General features: G+C 43.9%; 1 protein-coding gene across 1 annotated transcript in view; it reads left to right on the top strand.

The window, feature by feature from the left end:
• Positions 1–1,054: 1,054 nt before the first annotated feature.
• The window catches only part of sav (scaffold protein salvador), a 31,980-nt gene continuing 9,359 nt past the window's right edge, over positions 1,055–23,675 (top strand). The window contains exons 1-10 of the mRNA XM_075867011.1: positions 1,055–1,273; positions 1,698–1,826; positions 3,504–3,861; positions 4,784–4,986; positions 6,756–7,037; positions 11,617–11,941; positions 13,972–14,196; positions 14,982–15,136; positions 19,056–19,117; positions 21,392–21,568. Coding sequence (XP_075723126.1) covers positions 1,739–1,826; positions 3,504–3,861; positions 4,784–4,986; positions 6,756–7,037; positions 11,617–11,941; positions 13,972–14,196; positions 14,982–15,136; positions 19,056–19,117; positions 21,392–21,568 — 1,875 coding nt within the window. The 5' untranslated portion in view covers positions 1,055–1,273; positions 1,698–1,738. The remainder of the gene's footprint in view (positions 1,274–1,697; positions 1,827–3,503; positions 3,862–4,783; positions 4,987–6,755; positions 7,038–11,616; positions 11,942–13,971; positions 14,197–14,981; positions 15,137–19,055; positions 19,118–21,391; positions 21,569–23,675) is intronic.

Here is a 23,675-nt window from a genome sequence, read left to right as displayed (position 1 = left end):
AAGGTTCGATTCCTGCTCACGGCTGGTTACTTTTTCATCCACTTTTCTTTCTTCTTATTTACATTCTATTGGTTCTAATAACTTCCCCTGTACATTCCTTTGCAGTACTGTCTGTTAGATCTCTCTCACACACACACACACACACACACACACATATAATATATATATATATATATATATATATATATATATATATATATATATATATATATATATATATATATATATATATATATATTGCCATTTAGTTGTGAACAAGTGCTGTCAGCAATAGTTAAAGCATCTTATAATTTGGCTTATGTAGAAAAAAAGAGTAACTGAATGTACAATCGCAATTCACTACCAGCCGTGGGGCTGTCGTTGGACAGCAAGTGTCGTGTGCTTGTGTTACCTCTAGGTAACAGAAGCAGAAGACACCAGCTATGCAACGTCCTGATCACACGTGGTGGTGGTGGTGGTAGTGGTTAGAAGATGAGAAAAGGCACCTAATTTCTGCAACCCGGTCGGGAGCACGGCGCAGTGCCTAATCACACGTACCCGCTGCAGCGCGTGGCATTTTTGACGCTTCGCCCCTCTCCCTATGAAGACAGAGGGCGCGCAACCTCACGTAGTTGCGCGTCCTCCTCCTTTGTTGGGAGAGGGCACGGCCCCGCTCCAGAAGCGCGCTGTCGCGCTGCAACGGGTACGTGTGATCAGGCCTTTACAATGCAGGCTGTGTTGACGCGATCTGTGCAACAGCGTTGATTCTAGAGGCTTCTTTTCTCGGACACCATGAACTGCCCTAGCTGATAGCTGCAAATATCACAATTGGTGACGTACTAAGTTGTGACAAGTGTGGAGTCGCAAGTACACTTGGAACTGGAGCGCTCCTATTTACCAGACCCCACTCGACCTGAAGCATAAATATTTAATGCATGTGTTAAATAGTAAAACTAAATTAAAAAAAAGGCTATGTAAAACGCTCGCAGCGCCGTTTTTGACACAAACACCAATAGCTACAGAGGCGCGGCGGCGCGTCAAGTAGGCATACTACACTTTATTTTGACATCACGGCTCGGCACACGTCTGTGCTTTTTTTTTGAGGGGGAATAGCTTGTGGAATTCCCGCTATCTTCCTAGCGAAAATAGTTTCCTCTCATCGCATCTCTAATCATGCACTCGCGGCGAGTGACAAGCGCTGACATTCAATGGTCGAGAGCGACCGGATAAAACTGAGTAAACTTCGCGCCCAGTACTCAAAGGTGAAAGCTGTTGTGACCCACGGGCTAAAATGGTATGCATCTTCGCACGACTTTGTGGTCGTGAAACTTTTTTTGGTTTTGTTTGCCCCCAAGTGACTCTGCAATTATGGCACACAGCTTGGTCCTGAAATCGCTTTCTTTGACATGGGTGGTCGTGTTTTGGGTCTCAGAGAAACGTTCGAAACGCTTTAAATGAGGTTGGTCTGTTGCCCAATTAGTACTTTCGACTTTACAAGCTTCGAGCGCAAGCGCTTGGATTCTGCTCGGATCTCTCATTCGCTTCACAGCGATGTGATAAAGGGGCGTTCCATTCAAGGACCTCTTCCACATTACTGTCATTTCGCTACGCACGTCGCATTCCTTTCAAACTGCACTGTTCATCTGCTACCGCTATTAGACGTCGTGTGTTGTACACCTTCTTTCTTTTCTTTTTTCCATCGCCCCTCTCGACGGCAGGAGTTGAGGTGGTCCTCCTACAATGGTCAAGCGATAGTCTGATGTTATCGAAGAAAAAAGACCTCAAATATCTGCGAGATGGTGTGGCAGGCAAGTACGTCAAAAAGGAAACACCGCCGCACGTACCAGGTCAGTTGCCGCAGCTTGACACAAAATGTGCACGTTTTCGCGCGGTGCCTTTTCTGCGTTTTGCGCCTTTTATGTTAGCCCAGAAGGAGTAAATCGTAAGCTACGTCGAGTATAGTGTAGTGCATGTATGGCTGTGTTTTGCACTGTTATAGGAGTGAAAGTTGAGGCGATGTCAAAAGTCGAAGTACACGCACACAGTATAATGCATATATCGTTAATTTTTATCAACTCCGAGAAAATTCCCCTCTAGTGCTATTTTTGAGCATCAAAGTTAGATTGCAGTAACGCGAGAAGCATGTGTTAGTTTACTTCACGCACTAAGCTCAGCTGGCTGTCGTGCACTCCTTTTCCTGTGCAGTTTTGCATTTTTACACAATTACGTGGTAAAACAGGAGTAAGTGAAAAAAATCAACTCCTATATGGTGCATCTGGCAAAATGTGTATATATGTAAACTAGGACATCAGCACAGCCTTTCCTAGCACGCCCATCTCGCATTGTGACTTGTCAGCCTACGGCTAATTAAGGAGTACAGTACAGTCAAGTTGAGTTTTGCAACCTAATTGTCGCACTGCTCTTCTAAACATTGATAAACTGCTCCAGACATCTTTTTTCCCCCTTGCAAACCTATCGGGACAGCCATTTATTTAACATGACATTTGGTTCACCTGACAAGAAATAACTGTACTCCCTTTTTATTCAGTCGGACCTACGTAAATTGTTGGCTTCACTGCAAGCTTTTTATTGTAATGCTCTAAAGCACTCTGCATGGCAGTACTTTTTGCTCATGTCATGTGGTCAGTTCATTCTTTTAAATTTAGTCTTGTTGATTTGCATGTTGTAGTTTGTTGCTATGTCATTAAACATGGCGCTTCCGCACTTATCTGTAAAAAGAATATAATCGCAGCACAACTACGCTTTCGTGTAGAGTAGCTGTAAACATCGCCACAACATGACTACATTTATTTATCTGTATGCGTGGATACCTAGGTATTGAAGTTCCTATATGCTTGATGAATTGCATGTATGGGCTATATTACGTGAGACATATGGGTGCCCTGTCTTGGGCTGGTAAAAGGATATTTTCTGATTTCTATTTTGTGATGAGAATTAATAAGAAGTCATAAAGTGTTGAATGATCATCCCAACAGTTATCATGGGTATGCATCAACCGTAGCACTGTTGGTTTAATTGCTAAAGGTGCAAAACTGCAAGGTTAACAGGCCATTATTGCGGCATTGAAACCAACCCATCAGCAAAATAGTCTCTATAAATGATGCATCAGGACACCAGCACATCAACTATAAGGGCAATACTTTAGCTTCTTCATTTATAATCAGTAATGAAGTTTATAATTTGCAATGGAGTTGACATTTTAGTACACTGGAGCACCTACTATGGGGGAAGCGTGTCATTGAAATTCAGCTGGTAAGGCACACTGACAGCTAGCTGTAAAGCACACTGACATAAACACAAAGAAAAAAAAAAAAGGGGTATGAAGAAGTTCGTTTTCATCCTGTTATGTTCCTGTCTGTGCCGCTTGTCTTTCTGTGACGTCGCCAAAACGTCAATTTCTTTGCATGGCGCTCGGCAGCAAGTTTCTTATTGCTGTGTTGTCATATTAGCTGGGTTCGACAGTTCGTCAAGTCTACAGCTGCAAATAATGTACCGTGTTTCAGTGGTGAACACCTGGACTACCGCAAATCACCGGCAGAACCAGCGGTCGCCTGAAGAGGTGCAGGAACACTCCGCTTCGGAGCCTGCTAGCTTGGCCCAGAAATGTGCTCGTGCCTGTCAGAATCGGGCATGCCAGCAGAGCCTGCCTCTGCCTCAGGGTGCCTCCGGAAATGCCAAAGAGCACAACGCTCCGCTGGGGCCGTTTCTCAGGTCCGCGTCTCCGGTTCCTGCCACGCAGCATTCTCATCCAAGCACGGCATCATCTTCGTTGGCAGTTGGGGGTGCATCCCTGGGTGTTCCCGAACAAAACTCGGCCAGCTCGTCGCCAAAGGCGAGGCATGTGGCGACCAGCACCGTCGGGTGAGGCCTCTCATTTCAGAGTCGCTGTACTATTTGTGTTGGTTAGGTGTTAATTGGTTTGTCATTATTTTCTCTGGCATCATGAGCCATTCATCGTTTCTTGCAGGAACACTAGAAATAAAACTTGCGCAGAAATTAGTTCCTATGGAAATGATACATAAAACTATATGTATACATAAGAGAGGGCCTTTCTTTGCAGTGGGCATATTCAGGCTGCTGTTGCTGATGATGATTACAATGTGGATCTGGCTAATCTTTGCATCAAGTTAGGACATTGTGGTTCTGCTTAGTGCGATTTTTTCTGCACCATTTCCGAGCAGTATTTGCTTATATATCCCCTTCAGTGGCGATGCGTACGTTTATTATGCAACTTGTTTATGCTTGGTGTGTGAACTTGTGGTCAAAATTGAGCAAGATAATTTGCATTTGGATTATTTGAGCCTTCTCTATTGTTAACTATGTCCAAACATAACCACAGTGTTCTGCGTAAGACTGCTACCAATCGCTTTGGTGAAAGCACTATGATGTTTGACAGGTCCTTCGACTTGTCACATTTCAGGAATTTTTTTTCAAAGTGAATGCAACCAAAAATTAATTATGGACACATTTGTCGCCTGTGACATTATTGATTTTATTTTAAAGTAGAACATGACAGACTGCAGGCTAATTAAATATTTCTTTACATGCTAAATACAATTCATGTTTAAAACTTGCAGAAAACTACTCATTGCTTCATCAGACGACAAATGGCTGAACAGACAAGTCCTTGTGTCATCTCGTCGGTTTTCCCATTCCGTTGCCTGAACTTTTCACAGTGAGAATGTAAACCGTCTGAGTCCAACTCTGAAGTTCTATTCATTTTGTAGCATTTCGCTACCATCCCTCTCGTGTGTAACAACTCTTTTGTTTCGTTTGCTCGCAGGGGTGTGAATGTCAGTGTGGCGGCAGCGAGGCCTATCGCCACGGTACCGCAGCTGGTACCGCAGCAGGTGGTACTTGTCTCACCGCAGGGTCAGGCGCACAGCACTCACGTGTATGCCAATCCTTACGTCTCGTCTCGACCGTCATTTGCCCATGAGTCACCCATGCACCTGCTGAAGGGCAGTGCCGGTCCGTTTTTCGAAGGCGAGTCGGCTGCTCTTTGCATTCTTTTGGGAGTGTTCGATGCTCACGTGCATTTCGAGAATTGGTTTCCATATCTTTCAAAAACTTCATTTCGTCTTGGCAGTCACAGGATTAGCCTCCAATGCAGAAAAAGCGGGTATTACGGCCATTTTATGGCATATTATCTTTTATAAGCAAGAGTGTTAATAATACAAGCTTCAGCGAATCAGCTCTGAGCATTTCCGCTAGGTGGCGAAAGGAAAGTTTTTTAGTAGCTGAAAAATGTGTCCTGGTCCCCAGACCATCACAGATCTTCTTTACTGTTACAGGAAAAAATAATATTACTGCTGAAAGTTCTTTCATCAAAACAGGCCTGCGTTCACATTTATTTGAAGAAGAATGTGATTGCATTTCGAACCAAAATTCAAGTGTCACAACCACATAAAAATCAAAAACAAGAAAATGATTCTGAATAGGGGCTCATGACTCGAAGGTCTTGTCAGGTCATGTGAATTGTTTTTCAGTAATTGCGTTTCTTTTTGTTTTACCTCTCTGCTTTAAGCCTCGCACGAACTAAATATTTCTTTGTTACAGCTGATGTAACTGCAGTGCTTGTGTTTTTGGTTTCATTAGAAAAGCGATAAATGCCATTAAAATAGAGACTGGCGAAACAAAGTTCGTATTCAGTTTGCTATAACTAGGACTCTGTGTTTTCGGAGTTCTCTATTTTTGGAGGAAATTATGAGTTCATCGGAATTTATTTCTTTTGAATCTACGATTCTCCTAAATTCGATGTTTACTTTTGGACTATGAGTGGTTGCAATGTGAAACTATGAGTGTTTTTTTTTCTTGTGAAAATGTGCTGCATTGTTGCTAATAATACTGTTTTGTTCAACCTTTTCTTTTTTCTCACTTCCTGCTAATTTAACTTGTTAATAACACTGCTTATAGACACTACAGTAAACTCTTCAAGCTGGCTGCACTTTCGGGGGGGGGGAGCAGGAGCTAAAGAAGCTGCTTGTCAGCTTTTTTTCCCAGGCTCTATCTTCTTGATGAAAGATAAAGGACCTATTATTATTATTATTATTATTATTATTATTATTATTATTATTATTATTATTATTATTATTATTTCAATACTCTGGTATCTTAGATGAAATGGTATCTTTACGTGCAAACATGTGTACGCACAAAGTGTATTTCAGATGTCTGGAAGGTTTGAATGCGCAAATGCATATACATACACGAACAAATACGAGTACAGTCTTTACGTTTGTTTGAATTTCAACCTTAAAGCTTGTTGGAATAGGTGTGAGTGTACCTTACGAGGCCGCTGCTGTCTTTGGGGGTGTGCTCCTTTTGATTGATGATTGTCCACCTTGAAAACACAATCGCCTTGAAGACGATTGTCCACCTTTGAATGTTGAAAATGTCCCTTTAAAATGTGAGCTTATCGAATAAACACGAGTTGTCAACAGATTTATCGGCAAGTGTTTATAGGATTTTTTCGAACTGCTCCGGAAACACGGAGCCCTAGCTGTGACCAGTAGTTCGCTACATCAGTGTTCATTATAACATAACTCAAACCTCAATATAACAAAGGTGAATATTGCACAAAAATAAGCCTTTTATATAAAAAAATTCGTTATAAAGGTATGTTCCTAACACAATGTCTATTGTACAACCATTATTCATTTACTTCGTTATAACCAGTATTTCATTATGTTCGAGTTTACTATATCGATGACGGAGTGTAGTTCAGCTGTAGTGCCTGATTGCCATTCCTACAGATTCTCAACACCAGCAGCAGCAACAGCAACCTGTGCAGTCACCACTGACGATTGGCGGAGCTACGGGAGGCATGTCGGCGGATGAACGGCTGGCTCTGGACTCGGCGTTGCAGGACAACTACTACCACCAGATGGAGGAGAACTACCAGATCCAGCTTTACCACCAGCAGAAGCGGCAGCAGTACGCGCAGCAGGCTGCCCACGCCCAGTCGGCCCTGCACTCCATCGAGCACCACCAGCCCCTCCACAGCCAGGGTCCACCGCACATTACTCGGGTGTCCGGTGAGGGCTTTTCGGTGTCGATCTCCGGCACATTACGGTGTCGGGTTCGTTTGTACATAGCCATTGAAGTAAGCGTCGCGTAAGCTACTATGGTAGCCTGCGGTAGAAGCTTTGCTGTCTTGAGGTGTAACATGATTTTGTCAATTATAGCATCCAAGTGTAAGTAACCTTTTTTTTAAAGGTGATGTGACGCAGTCGTTTAACTAACCTCAGTTGATCTTTGAGGGTAGAAAGGCCTGATGTACAGTCAACCACAAAAGTTTACGCCCCTGGGGAGCGCATACCATACTGCCTCTCCGCGCCACCTAGTGTTGCACCATTTACTGCTGACAACAGCGCTAGGTCGGAAACGGCTCTTCTTGCTACTGACTGTTAAATCAATATTTCAGTGCCGCACAGAACATTGTTAGTTTGTTATTATCACGCAAAGCACTTACTGCCGTATGAGCGTCCCACTTCTACTTCGATAGCAGAATCAAAGCTACGATGGTGTGCTGTTTGGTGGATGTCACTTTGTCAAAATTGGGACTGGTAACAATAATGTTCATTGACAGCTTTCGAAACCGAAGCACGCAGCCCCTGCTGCCGAAGAGTGTGCTGCATCAACTAGTCATAAATGGAAGATCACTTGCCCAGTAGGAAAATAGTCAGCCATTGATAGAAAGATAGACGCATCTCGGGCGTAGCGCTGCTGTTGATCGACACTTACGTCGTAGAAACATCGCGGAGCGACTCTTGGCCATGCGCTCGCATTGTGGTCGACTGTGCAGTCAAACCTTAGAACTGTGGTATTACGTCGATACGATTCTGCATAATATTTTTTTCGGCCTCATATGTTTTTCTTTTTGCTCCCAGCCAACCGCTTTGGTTATTGTGATTTTTGCGTAATATGTTTTATTTTTCGGTTCCCGTAAAAAATGTATCAGAGCGATTCTGCTGTATATTGAAGTTGTACTTGCAGTGCAAAACTACTTTGTTGCATTGCAAGTTTCATTATGTCAATGGTTCCGTATCTCAGCAGTGAAAATAACCTTGCAGGCATGTAGAATAAGTGAAACTTACATATAATACACACAGATGTAATGGATTATCAGGTACAATTAGATGAAGAGAAGTGATGTTATTGTTAGTGCTCTGAATATACAGTAATACCTGGTTAACTCGGAAGTCGTAAAAACCAGGGAAAATTTTGAGATAAACAGATTTTCGAGGTTAAGCAAAGTTGCACTAATCGCCGGGAAAAATGAGTGCTTTTCAGAAAAATCACTGCTACTTACTGGCTCATCAGCAGCAGTTTCTAATACTTCTCGTGCAGGTTCAAAAGAGAAAAATATAACATACAAGAGACTTTAACCAGCTGGGTTTCGCCCGTTAAATTTGCAGGTCCTGAGCGTCTGCCTTCTCCATCATTATCGCTGTGGTGACGGGAAGGTAGGCGGCTCTGGCATTTCGCAGCCATATCATCAACGCAGTTTCAACGTCTGGGAACTTCAACCCTCAAACCCACTTCCACTGGCTGGAGGTGCTCTGCTCAAATCCATCCAGCACCTTCTGCTTGTTTTTCAGCACCGTCGAAAGCGTAGACGAAGGGATGCCGAATCCTACCGCGATGCTCGATTTCGTTCGTCCGCCTTTCTCCACTTCCTTAATTAGGGCAACCTTTTTTTCTAGCATTAGCGACTTGCACTGCTTTGGTGCCATGCTTGCGGCACTCGCGCTAAGTTGCCGCTCTTCACAATCAGCGAAAAATCCGTAGTGCTTGGTTTGCGCAGATGAACGTGAATCACTTCTCAGGGATTATCACAAACACTGAACTCACAGTCAGTGAAAAATTCATACCTTGTGTTTTGCGCAAATGAACAGATATCACACCTCAGGGAAAATTATGTGCACTGCACAAAGTGAACGAGACAAACTACGCCAAGCATGGGCAGAGGGCCTCCCTGCTCAGCGCATGTGTCACATATGTGCCACAGGGTTGCTTGACAAAGTTGGTATGTCGCTAGGCTGAGACATCGAGCACTTCACATTCGCGGAAAGCATCAACGTGGTGGCAGGCGTGGCTAATTAAGAAAAAAAACAAAAACGACGGACTTCAGGTGTGGCAGCATTGCACGAATATTGTGAAATGGTCTGGTAGCGGAATTTTTGTTCCACTCCCAGTCAAGATTTTGAGATATCTGCAATCCGACCCAAAAACACTTTGAGATAAAGGGAAAAATATACACGGGACATATAGTAAAATGTTCGGTGCCGTGGAAAATTTCGACTTGGACCATTTTTTGAGATATGCGAGTTAGAGTTAATGAGGTATTACAGTACATTTATAGCGAATTCGGATATAACAAAGGCATCTTCACACAGAATGCCTCCTCTCTGTGATGAGGTTCAGCTGAAGTGTTGCCTTAATGGCAGTCTGATGTGGTTGCTTCACTGCGAGTTAACACATTGGGCAACAATATGATCAAACAAATTGTGGAAGCTTGAATTAAGTTGCATAATGCTCGAAACAACGGAGCCTCTTCTTTGTGATTATGAAGCCTAATTTGGTGGCTTTTTAATTGCTGCTAGGCTTTGTTTATGCAAGTTTATCTCCTAATACATCCCATATTCCTTACTGTCTGTAGTCGTGGGTCAGTCCTTGAACGTTCATAAACACTATTGGGGACACCATCCGCTCTTCATCCTCATTGATTAGGGGCAGGGACGGTGGTTGGACGAGGTACGTGAAACTATTGGTGACACTGAATTGCGGAACCTCTCTACACCGGGCTGTTTCTTGGCAAATCCTACTCAATTGTACCTCTCCGTATTCGCTCTTTTCTTGGATGTCCCGTAGCGCTTGCTAACCTTTTGCGTGCTTTGCTTTGTGTTGCTTCGAACCGAGCTTAGGGTGGACAGGTTAGAGTCGAAGCACAACCTGTCAACAGACCTTAATGCTCAAATTCCATAGCCAGGAACTCGTGAGCAAGCCTGGGAGTGTGTCCCTCGTTGAAAGTGCGAGCCTTTTGTTCGCTTGTACTTGGCACTAACCACGCCACGCGAACTTATTTGGCTCAAGTTCTTGTTTTTTACAGCTGAAGCGCAAAAAAAGGTAAACAACGGACGGAGCGGACAACAAGGACGAGCGTTGTCCCTTTTGTCTGTTGTCTACCTATTTTATGCTTCAGCTGTAAAAAGGAATATGGAAGAACAACTAGCCCGCTCCCACACCTTGCTTCGTGTCCTTGCAGTGTTAGCTTCGCGTTCTCGTCGAGTGTAGTCGAGGCTCCTTATTATTTGATTCCAAAACTGCGTGGATATTTTGTAAAAATTTCTGGATCCGAGAAGCTACTCAGAGGTACAAGTGCATTCTTTAGCAATGTTGAGTGTTGATAGCCATTCCGATAGCCCTCTTCGAAGATGTTCATTAGGCTTGATGTGCTACTTTCATAGGAGTGAGTGCAGCTGTGGTTAATCACTTTCATTTTGCCACTTTCAAGCGTTTTTAATTTAAAAAGCTAGTAGAATAAGTTTTCCAAATGCTCGTCATCACCAGAAATTTTTTTACTGCCTCGCAGTACAGGCGTTTGTGGTACCTGGACTTGCCTACTGGTGCCATTGGGGCTCAGATAACTTTCATGTCGCTTATGGCCTTCGCAATCAGTGGCAATGCAGGAGATAATCACGGAGGTCACATGCGACCGTTCATGAGCATTGGATCATTCGTGAAGCCGCTGTTCGCCTCACTACAAATTATGCTGTATCAGCACATTTTAGTTTACAAAAGATTACAATAAAAAAGTGTACTATATTTCAGCAATAGAGACCATTAACTGCCTTCACCATGAAGAGGTCACGTGATCACCATCACCCTCATCCTTGCTTTTTTTTCTTGTGAAGTGTTAAAAGTGGCTTTAGTGAACAAATATGAATGCCAATCCGTACTTGATTAGAAAAGCGGGGCTCATTTTAGCCAATATGATACACAGTCTTTCCAATAATAGGGTTAAGTAACTCATATTCTGAGCGAATCTTTGTTGCATTGAACCATTGTGCATCTGTCTCTTTGTAATTCATTTTTGCATGGTGCACTTACTGACATTGATGCTATTGTGTCATCAGGCTGCATTGTCCATTGCTGTGACTTCACGCTCCAGTTGCACACCAGTTGACAAGTGATAGCGTCGGGTACCAAAACTTTCAAAATGGCCGCTCGTGTCATTAACGGAGCCGTGAAGTGGAATCAAACTGAATAAGTTTTATTTGCGCAAAGGTTTTTACTGGGCCCGGAGCTAAGCTGCCTAGAATCCACCATTCAAGGAACATCTTCCAAGTTCCACGGCAATGGTCCTTGCCTGCTGGGCGGCCTAGTCCTGGTCTTGCCATCACTCAGCTAGGTGCCTTGTCCTTCGGTTGTTGTCGTCCTTCCTGGTGGCCAATCTTCATTTCTTGCGCATTCCCAAAGTACATGGGCCAAATTGGCTTGTTCATAGTGGCAGTGGAAACGTCATGATGACATGTATATGATGGCCTCATCATTGAGTCGCCAAAGTCCAAAGGTTTATGGCTTTTCTTGTTTTTTCCCGACTCTGTGCAGTGAACGCGGGAGGCTCGAGCCCCATGAGCAGCAACAACAGCGTGAGCAGCCAGCACCAGCAGCTTCCATCGCCGGTGTCGATATCGGCGACCACGGTGGTCACGTACACGCCAGGCATCTTCAGCTCCAGCCAGCTCCTGCCCACGGCCATCACGAGCGCAGCCGCCACCGCGCTTCCTATCACGAGTGGCCACCTCGCTGTCTCCTCCTCCGCTGCTGCTGCCGTGGTGACAACCGCATCTCCGACGTCCAGTCATCCACAGCTCCTTAGCGTCGCTCCGCAGAACGCGCCGTCCGCTGGTGGTAGCAACACATCTTTGCAGAGGTTAGAGTCCTGCTTGTCTGTCTTTCACAATGCAGCTGTCGTAGTCTAGCCTGTGCTGCCATCATTGTAGTAGTACTAGTAGTAGTAGTATTCATGCAGGTTGTGACTAAAGGGGACTGCACAATGAAATAACAAACAAAATGATGATGATGCTAAATGATAATAATGATGCCACTGCTCTTGCTCATGTGCAGCTGTGATAGTGATATACTTTTTGCGTGAGTAGGCTGTTGAATTGGGCTATGGCTGCACTTTAACGCTATTTAGTATTTCAGCGCGACCGTGAATGAGCATATCGTTGCACATGATCCACTTGGCTAAACCTGAAAAACAACATAACTACAAAAGTCCTCAGTGCAAACTCTTCCGAAATTTTGAGCACAATGCAGTGCCTGACGAAAGGGCTACAACTTCACTGTATGGTGGTTTTCACCTCATGAAACTGACTACAATTTTTTATTTAATATTTCATAGCAGCTAGGTATACTGAAATACAGTCACACTCGAACCAGCTGTAGTGAGCTCAACAATTTTGGCACCATGCTGTTTAGTTCAAGGCTTCCAGTTCGCTCTCGGCTGTTGTGGCCCCCATATTGATGAAGGAAAAGTGCAAAAACGCTTGTGCACATGTGGCATATTTCAGTGGTCGCATTTGGAGTGGCCTCCAAAATGCTGGAGCGAAATGGAGGATTGTGACTGTCTGAATCTACCAGCGAAAGCTGAAATTATTTGCAGAAGACCATATCAGAAGTTGTTTGCGCACTTTGTGCAAATAAGTGTTGAAGATGGTGCCCCCAATTTGTGCGCTGTACATTCCCCTGGTCGACAAAGCAGCCTGTAGCAAGACGGAGAGAGACATTCCCCTGGTAGACAAAGCAGCCTGTAGCAAGAGGGAGAAAGACGTGAGAGTAAGTCGTGAAGGCGGCCGATGGAGCCAGGTCAATCTCGCCACTTTATTCGTAGGGCTGAAGCGGAGCGACGGCGGCTGCTAGCGTGTGACACGCCAGGCGTGCAAACCTGTCCTGTAGCTCATGCAGCTCGAGCTAGGCATGAACTGGGTGATAGGCGCAGCGTGGGGGATGATAAATGATGACAGTGATGATAAATGACGATGATGGTGGTGCTACAGATTACCCCCCGCCGAAATGAACCCGGAATGAAAACAATGAGAGCGTATATAAAAAGTGTGCAGGCCGAGAAACAAAAGGGTCCGTGAGCAGTCTAGGTTGTCCATGGCTGGGGAAACCCCAGGTCGGTCGAATTCACCTGGAAGCCTTTGCTTTGACAACAAGGTGTTTCATATCATAATTTTGCCAAGTATTACTATAAATGAAATTCTAAATACGAAATTCTGCTCGGAGGATATTCACACTATCCGAAATGGAGCCTCTTCGTTGACTCAGGTTTCAGTGCAGTTTGTGTTTACTATAATTGACTTCTCGTATGCAGTGAGCAGTATTTCACTAAAACTAGCTAGTTGTAACTTTTTGTTGTCACACATAGAAAGTACATTTATATATTCACTTTCTTTTCCTGCACAGGAACTGTTGTGTAGTTGCGAAGGGCCTTCAGGTACTTTCAAGCTATTTGCAGTAGCTTTTCTCGCGAAAGAGGAAGTGAAGTTGGGATTCGGGTTCAGCTGCAGCTGCAACGTCAATCCAGCGCTTTTCGTTTAGTCGTCTCGTCACTTGGGCATTCTTGTGTAACTCTTGAGTTTCTAGCTGATCATTTTGTCAGATAATCTGCTGGGGTGGTCCAGTAGTTATGGGCTTCAACTGCTCACCCGAAGATCACAGCGCCAAATCCCAACTGTGTTGGACACATTTCAATGGAGGTGAAATGCTCGAGGTTTGTATTCTTTGATGAAGGTGCCCATCAAGTTTTCCAAGTGGTCTGAATTCCCAGAGCCCTCGTCTGTGACGCCCCTCTTGAACACGTTGTGCTTTTGGGACATAAGACTACAATTATTGTTACATTATTGGTTAATCGGCGATGGCAGTCTTGACAGGCTCCGGGGTTGCTGCACGCAGATTTCAAAACAGCGGCGGAGGCTCGCAGCCGCGTCTGGCCGCCAAGAATGCGGAGGAGCTTCCCCTGCCGCCGGGCTGGACCGTGGACTACACGATGCGTGGCCGGCGCTACTACATTGACCACAACACCAAGACCACCCATTGGAGCCACCCGTACGAGAAGGAAGGGCTGCCCACTGGCTGGGAGCGCGTAGATTCTCCTGACCACGGTGTCTACTATGTCAAGTGAGGGTTACGTTTGTACTGTTCTTGTTGTCATATTATTGACCTACATTAGACTCTCAGTACACAGGTTGCCGCTTAAATGGAACAACTGCCTCTAGCACGATTCATTCCATACTTTAATCACGACTCCAAATTTATCTCTCAGTAAACAGAATAACCTGTCAAGCGGAATGCATTTTCCTTGTTCTTTTAGGTTTCGCTTAACGTGTGTCTACTCTGTGTACATTCAAATCTAAATATGATGAATCCAAATAGAACGAAATATTGGTTATAACAAAGTAAATGACTGAAAGCCTTGCAAGATATACAGTGCTAGGATATACCTTTATAGCAAAATTTTGGATATAACAAACTAGTTTTTTTTTGCACGATGTAGCTTTTTTATAATGAGGCTTGAGTGTATAAATACTACCGTTACAATACAAATGTGACATCAGCTTTTTTTCAGTATAACGACTGCTATGAGTGATTGCCCTGCGTAACCACATCTCGCTACAAATCCAAGCACTAAAGCTAATGTTAGCTTTGATGCAAGGGTCAGAGTCCAAATTATTCCAATATGACACGAACTGAAAAATCTGGAAGGGAAAGTTTGTGCATTATTTATCCCTAAATTTTCAGATTTAAATCAGTGGGTACTGTTGCGCTTCACTTGTACACACTATTCAAGTCACTCGTAATTGACACGTTGTGGGATGAAAGGCCACGGAGTGTCATTCCATGTTTTTTCTTACCACTTCAGTGCTTATCTTCGTGAAAACTCTCTCTCCTCTCCACCGTTTTAGCCACATCACCAAACAAGCACAGTACGAGCACCCGTGCGCCACCCAGTACGGACAGAGCGGCAGCTCGCCTCCCATGAGCCACCTGCCACCTCCCCGGCACACTAACTTTCATCAGCACAGCGTGCTGGTGCCAGCAAACCCTTACCTCACTGAAGGTGAGTTGCAGCCAAAATTTATTACTTGATTCTGTTGCAATAACAGTGCTCAAACCTCGATATAATGAACCCAGATATAACGAAGTACCAAAATTACTCGACTCTAACGCGCACCTTTTTTCCGGTTAAGCGAGTTCATAAATCGCATGCGCGTTAGAATCGAGTACGAAAAAAAATGAATACGGTCATTCTATTGCCATCGGCATTCCAAAATGGCCGCCCCCTACGTGTGTTGGCATGGCGCGTCGGCCATTTCTGCCTATGTGTTTCCCATGTGCGGCACTTCGTACGTGTGCTGAGGAGTTCGTCATCTTGGTGCATTAGCATTGACGGCATGGAAGGGTCGACTCCAAAAACTCGATGAGTGCACCATGATGCCGCTATTAAAAGAAAAGTCATCGCGTATGCCGAAACGGATGTAAATCGGGCTGCATCGCGGTCGTTCGGAGTTCCCGAAACGCGCGTGCGGGACTGGCGGAAACAAAAGCAGAATATTGTCGACAGCAAAGATTCACGCAAAGGCTTCAGCGGACAACAGCAGGGTTGGTTTTCGCAAATTGAAGAGCTGCTCGGCGAGTATGTGATTGAGCAGTGAGCAGCACAGAGGCCCGTGACGACAGAACTGCTCCAAGTGCAGGCTATGCAGTTAGCCTTAGAAAAAGGGCTCATGGGGGGCCAGTTTAAAGCGAGCAGGTGCTGGCTAACTAACTTTATGAAGAGGAAAGGCTTTTCCTTCTGAAGGCGAACGGGCATATGCCAAAAGTTGCCGGAGGAGTACGAAGAAAAGCTTCAGTTTTCAGAGGTTCGTCCTAAACTTGCGGCACAACAATGGCTCCCTGCTTGGGCAAATCGGGAATGCCGATCAGACGCCTCTTTACTTTTACATGCCTGGCACCACAACCATCGAGAAGAAGGGGGCGAAGCAAGTTCGCGTGCTGGAATTAGGCCACGGTAAAACTAGAGTGACGGCAATGCTCTGTTGCACGTCAGATAGGCACAAGCTTCCCCCGTACCTCATATTTAAGCGGAAGACGCTCCCGAAAGGAGTCTTTTTCCCGAGTGGTGTGATCGTGTGGGCCAACGAGAAAAATAGGTGCGCGTTGCAATCGATGTCTTTTTTTTTTCGTCGTCGAAACCGGGTGCGCATTACAATCGAGGGCGCGGTAGAATCGAGTACGCGGTAGAATCGAGTAAATAGGGTGAATAAAGAGTAGCTCTGACCTAGATACGGTGCTCTAAATATGTTTTTATAACGAAATATTTTTGTGGCAGGTGTGACTTTGTTATAATGAGGTTTGAGTGTGTATGCCATTATGGTATACTACTTTTGATTAGCCTGCCGGCTTATCAATGATAATGATAAGGCTGACCGAAAAAATGTCGGGCAGTTTTGTTGCCAGCCAAGGAAGATCGGGCACTCCCCCTGAATCTGGAAAATTGTGTGTGTTTCCAGTTTTATAGGCAAGACAACTAGCCACTGGAAGCCAAACTTTACCGAAGTCAACGAAGAATTCAACATGGTGGTTTTCAAAATCTGATCGCTTGGCTGAAAACGAGTGATTTAGTCTAGAAAATCGAACTTTAGGGTATAAATTTGTCTGAAATATTAGTTGCGAAGATGCATTAGCATTGGGAAAACCTTGGCGGTGAATTTATGAAGTCCGAAATATTCAACAAGTTTTAAATTTTGGAGACCGAAAAATTCATTTGTGACCGTGGTAAAATTTAGGTTCGAAGTGAATTCGAAGTTAATAGTGATTTGTTTTGTTTCAAATTGCCTCGAATCAAATTTGAAATATATAAGTTACATAATATAAAGAAAAATTACCATATTTCTCATGACCCAACTGACCGGCACCACTATATATATATATATATATATATATATATATATATATATATATATATATATATATATATATATATATAAGGGAAAGAAGTGTATACTTAAGCACTCGTGTTTCCGTGTTTTGACACAATATTAATGAGATCTAACAGGCAAAGATGCCAAGGAAAGTATAGGGGAAATTATCAAACCGAATTGCAATGTAAATATGAAGAAAGAAAAGTTGGTGAAAAGATAACGTGCCAAGGGCAGGAATCGAACCTGCGACTTTCGAATAACACGTTCGATGCTCTAGCACTGAGCTACCACGGCAGCTATCCCCCCAGCCACTTTATTTGGTATATATGTGAATTTAAACGTGGAAATGACAGTCAGCGCCACCAGTAGCCATGATGGCGAGTGTGGCTCACACTTTATGGGCCCGTGTGGCGTCACGTAGCATGTGAACTTATTACCAGTTGGCAGCTGACCAATAGTCCTTCATATACAACATAATGCACCAAGTCTGCCAGTATGAGACCCTCTTAATGAATAAGGACCGTGGGCAGGAACGCAGCCTGCGACCTTCGAATAACGCAGGTATTCGAAGGTCGCAGGTTCGGTTCCTGCCCACGGCAAGTTATCTTTTCACCAACTTTTCTTTCTTCACATTTACATTAGAATTCGGTCTAATAACTTCCCCTATACTTTCCTTGGCATTATTGCCTGTTAGATATCATTAATGTTGTTTCAAAACACGAAAAATGAGCCCTTAAGTATACACTTCTTTCTCTTATACGTATATGTATATATCTATATAAACAAGGCATGTGCAAATGTCATTCTTGTCAGTTTTAAAGAAGTAGAAGAATCTTTGAATAGTAGCAGGATTTGACTTTCGTAAGAACATTAGTGATAACCTGCAAAGTGCCCTGCCGCGGTGGTCTAATGGCTAAGGTACTCGGCTGCTGACCCGCAGGTTGCAAGGTCGAATCGTGGCTGCGGCGGCTGCATTTGCGACGGAGGCGGAAATGTTGTAGGCCCGTGTGCTCAGATTTGGGCGCACATTAAAGAACCCCAGGTGGTCGAAATTTCCGGAGCCCTCCACTACGGCGTCTCTCATAATCATATTGTGGTTTTGGGATGTTAAACAACACATATCAATCAATTGATAACCTGTAAAATATGTTGCCTTTTAAAGTTTACTTAGGATGAATAAGCCAGTATACCAAGCTTTACCCCTGAGAAATGATCGATGTGAGAAAAATATTTTCACTGAACCTTAAAGTGGGCTTTATGGCAGTGCAGATTTCCCCTGGATCGGTGTACTCATGGTGTAGTATTCCACCACTGCAGTTAAAAGACCTTTGCAAGGAGGTTACATGTAGACGAATATACACCTCTTCGTTCATTTCAAATGCTTTGAAATTTTCAATGATTTGAATTTGCATTGAAACGATCTTGAATACTATAATGTTTTTGATCAATTTAAAGAGTTTCGATCAATTGAAGAGTGAACTGACTACATTCAGTATACATAATGGATATACAGTGTGACATGGTGTTTCAAAATATCCCTTGGAGCTCTCTTCTCAGTTGCAGAGACTTGAAAACTGGTTCGCACAAAACAAAGTTTTTTTCTTGCGTGCGAAACCAACGAAACGCAAGAATGTTTTCTCTTTCAAGTGATATCCATATACAGCAATTGTACCATAATTGATTCCACGTCGTTTCATGTTCACAAGTGACAAAAGCAAAGTGTGTTTGCTCAACACGAGTTGAATGGGAAAGTCGAGGATAGATAGCAAACTTGCAGACACAAATAAAAACATTGCCTTTCAACATCTAGCCAGTCTTTTTTGCATCGTAAATGTACCAACTGGTAATAATAACAACCCACTTGCAAAGCGATAGCTTGTCTAAACTACCCTTAGGTTTTGCTACGAGGTTATATGAACTCTCAACTTTGGCACAGTAGGGTTTAGAGAAGGTTGTTCATCATCATTAGTCCTCATCCTTTGAGAAAAAAGCGAGAATGGAAGATTCCTGTGCTGATTTTTGACGCTCATGCCATTTGCGTCGTTTTTTTGACAGAGATCCCGAAGTGGCTCTACATCTACTCAAGGGCACCTCAGGAGTCTGACCACAAGCTGAAGGTGCGAACACACTACATGCTTGTTTGTGTATACTTGTCTTTAATGTGAGTGGCTTTCTACGGCCAATTTTCACGTTCGATTGCTGGACTGAAACTGTTGGTACGAAACAAGAAGTTGTCGTCTGTTGTGCGCCTGAGTTGCAGACCAGTGTTGTTGAGCACGGTCGTCACTGGACAAAAGTCGACAGTACAGTTCTCGCAGATTCGAAATGCTACTTGCAATTTTCTAGTATGATACTCGATACACAACATCGCCTGAGACAATCATGTCATGAAGAATCTGGCCTCTGAAGATAATGTTGGCTCTGATCTACATGTTTAAATCAAAGTTTTGTTGATATGATCTAAACTAAAAATAATGGAAATTGAAATGCTGTATGCTTTACATAGCTCTGAATTAAGGGGTTTCAATCCGTGAGTACTGTACACGCAACATTGCACATTCTACAGTAGCGAAGTAGAAGATTGGGCTAGTTGATAAAGTTCCACGATGGGGTATGAAGGTAGCGCAAAGCAACAGGCAAGATGAGAGAGACAAGGCGCTGCAAGTGTTTCCATGGTAGTTTCTGGTTACTGTGTGCATTGCAGAGTCTGCAACACAGTTCACGTCACAGGCACAGTGTGATTATTCTGACATTGCTCTTGCAGTAAAGAAAACTGTCATTTAAAAAATTTCTAATGAAGCAGGCGGGTCTCATGTCAGCCGTGAAGTAGACAGCAGTGACAATGTGATGAAAAACGATCACCCTTAGGTAAGCAGAATGGTGTATGCATTAAAGTGGTCACTATGTTGGCAACGAGAATAAACCTATAATGTGAAGACAGCTGTAGAGTTTTTGTTCAATATAGTAGATAAAGGAGATAGCTCCATGCAATTCACCTCAAACACTTTTTAAAATAAGTTGCACCATTTGCAGTGTCCTCTTTTCATGCTATGATAATTGTCGTCTGACCTGCTTTCTCTTCATTTCTTGAAAAACTGTGCAGTTACTAACTTTACTATGAAGGGCGTTTTGTCACTCTGGCAGTACTCATGAAGAGGCGAAAAAAAGTTCTTGAACAGGGGTTGTCTCAAGCCTCTATTCTTTTGGGAACTTTTTTCTTCTTTTGATAGCGCGCATGCAATTCATGACTGGGCAGTTAGCATTAAAGGAGTCCTGTAACACTTTTCCAAGTCGCCATTGAATAGCGTTGTTAAAAAAAATATAGCCTCACAGCTCGACAGCCGCAAATTTTTTTCTTTTTTCTCTTCGCATGCGCATATTATTGTTAGTGTGATCCCGAGCACGCTAATGAGTGCATGACGTCCTCTTGTGGCGACCACAGTAACTATGCAGCTCACGATTCTCAGTCGGCTAATGGCTCTGAATTTGGGCATATGACAATTAGGTATACAGCATCATATGTAGGAAGAAAAGGGGACAATTCCTGGCTGTCTTTGAAAATTAATTGTAAACTTTAGGCCACATTTCGCACTCTGTTGTTTGGCTCACGTGTTCTCAGGAGCCTCGACTACCGATCGACAGCGTTTCCTGACCATGCCGAAAAAGTGTTGTTGGGAAATTGTATAAACCATATAAATCAAGGACAAGCTTGCAAGATAGATGGTGATCATTGTTACTTTTGCAGTAGTATACTTTAGAGTGCATAACTTGCTTTACAGTGTAGGGATTTCACACCTTATATTAAAGGCCTCGTGGCACTTCTTTGTTGTTTTGCAGTGAAAGCTGTTAAAAGATCAGACCAAGGGCAGTTTTCGGCATTGTAGTTGTTTGCTGCCGGTGTCTATAACCGCTACTTCTCAAAATAATGGTGGGGGGGAGGACTGGACAGGCAATGGAGTTTCACGCAGTAACCAGGCGTCGCACAGTACAAATTGTGTGGCAAATGTTCCGGAACCATTATAAAAGGCTCAGCCAAAATTCTTCGTCACCAGCCACCAAATCAACAAAGTGCCTATATTGTCTTGCGAATGCATAGCGGGTACATCACTGCTCTGCAGAATCATTAATAATGGCATAGTGGTGCGTCCCAAATTGACAAACATTGTGTCTACGGCATAGTGGGCGTCTTGCAAGCGTACTTGCATTAGTAGCCCCAAGACTGCTTACAACGGTTGCTGGAAATGCCGCTTTTTCAGCTTTCGCTGCAACTGTGCTGCGTTTCCCGCACGGGCCTGACACTTTTTTTCTTTGCCTCGGCTGTACCTCAAGCATCGTCCTTTACAAAATGATAGATCCAGAAAAAGAAGCTCTTTTACATTTCATGTCCGCAGTGGAGCCTCTTCAGGCTGCCGGAGCTGGAGTGCTTTCAGGCCATCCTGAATCGGCTGCACCGGCAGGAGCTGGAGGAGGTCGTCATGAGCTATGAGGTGGAGCGCCTGGCCATAGCCAAGGAGATGGAGCGGCGCCATGCACTCGAGCTGGCCAAGGGTCGCAAGGCCTCCACCAAGGTGCACCTTTTGTTGACTGATCAAATAACTTGAATTTCGCAAGCTTTATTGTGAAGAAGCACAAAGACGTAAAAGAAGACGCAAGGACACAGCATTATTTTAGTAGCACTACAGCAAATGCTTGTTAATTTGAACACTGTTGCTTCAAAGTTATTGTAAATTCAAGCTAATTCCCCGGCCCTGCATATTTATATGGGTGAAAACTCCTGATAATTTGAATGTGTCTGTATCCACTATGGTTAATTCGAACTGGGAGCCTCCTGCCTTTCATCGATTTTCGCAGAAGTCTGCCCTAAGGGATCACAATGTGTTGGAAAACCAAAGCAAACCAAACTTACAACCCTGCTGCAGTGGTCTAGTGGCTAAGGTACTCACTCGGCTGCTGACCCGCAGGTTGCGGGATCGAATTCTGGCTGCGGCGGCTGCATTTTCGATGGATGCGAAAATGCTGTAGGCCTGTGTACTCACATTTGGGTGCATGTTAAAGAACCCAAGGTGGTCGAAATTTCCGGAGCCCTCCACTACGGCGTCTCTCATAATCATATGGTGGTTTCGGGACGTTTAATCCTACATATCAATCAAACCAAACATACCAGAAATGCAAAGAAAAGGAACAGCACCATATCTGAGTAGATGAGAATTCGGGCACTGCGCTGATGTCTTGGGCAAGCTGCAAGCGATGCTCATGGAGTTGTGACAAAATTAAATGCAAGTAAATGCTAATTACTGATTACTTATAATTTTGATTGCATTAGCTATGCTATGAAAATGAACGCGTTTTAGAGCATAAATAGCATCGTATATTTTGGCAACAAGGCTTACCGCTCTCATGAATGCATATTTCAGTGTTTGTATTTGGCGCATCACTGACTGATAAATTAATTATGTTCACAGATAAATTAATTATGTTCACAGTTAGGTCTCTATGAATTTAATCCACAAAATGGCTTGTCACAAGCATGCAACAGTCCGTTCTCAATAACGAGCGCAGACGCGGCTTCTTTAGGCGTGCCCGCTCGGTGATTGATTTGTGGGGTTTAACGTCCTAAAACCACTCTCTGATTATGAGAGATGCCGTAGTGGAGGGCTCCGGAAATTTCGACCACCTGGGGTTCTTTAACGTGCACCGAAATCTGAGTACACGGGCCTACAACATTTCCACCTCCATGGGAAATGCAGCCGCCACAGCCGGGATTTGCCTGCTCGGTGTCACGTGATGTCTGTTCATTGTAGTGGCCACCTGCCGATTCAAACTCCGCATAATTCGACCAATTTTACGCTCCCCGTTCGAGTTCAAATGAATAAGCTTTTGCTGTACTAGTAGCAGTGTGTCCTCTTGTCGTCGCTCGTCTGCCACGGTGCCTTAGTGGCTCCGGTGCACAACGGATGACTGGAAGATCGCGGGATCGTATATTGGCTACGGCTACACCATTTTCCATCGAGGCGAAACACCAGAGGCCCGTGTGCCCCCATGTAGGTGCCCATTAAAGAGCACCAGGTGGTTGAAATTTCTGGAGCTCTGTACTGCGATATCCTTCATAGCCATGTCGTTTGTTGGGACGTGAACCCCAACAGTTATCATTGGTATTGCTTCTTTTTAATCCCAGCATTTATTTACATTCAAACTAAGATATGTAACTTAGAAGTGTGGCAGCATGGGCTGGTTGGTATGACACGACGATAGTTAAAGCGCGAGAACAGAACGACGACGTAGAGACAAGAAGTGTCCTTCGTGTCCTTCTTGTCTCTGCGTCGTCGTTCTCTTCTCGCGCTATAACTATCGTCATAAGATATGTAGTACAAACTAGCCCAACACACGTTATTAAATTTCACGTTTATCACGCTGTCAACATTTTCTGGCCGATTTATTCAGTCTTTGTTAGGAACTTGAACATTGTTGCCGGACAGATTTTTCGTTCTATTAAAGGGGGAGAAAGTTCATCTTTTCTTTGCAGATTTACGATGACAGAAAGCTACAAAACAGTCGGTAAAAGGGACGTATCGCTGGTTGCTTGGACTTGAGATTGCTATTGTTTACTCTTTTTTTGATAAAAATTACCCAGCATCAAGTGTAACAAAGGAAACATGTGGGAACCAATCTACTTTA

This window comes from Rhipicephalus microplus, chromosome 6, assembly GCF_043290135.1.
Source record: "Rhipicephalus microplus isolate Deutch F79 chromosome 6, USDA_Rmic, whole genome shotgun sequence".
Classification (NCBI taxonomy): Eukaryota; Metazoa; Arthropoda; class Arachnida; order Ixodida; family Ixodidae; genus Rhipicephalus; species Rhipicephalus microplus.
Note: the sequence above shows the minus strand (reverse complement) of the source record. Positions and strands in the feature narration are given on the sequence as shown.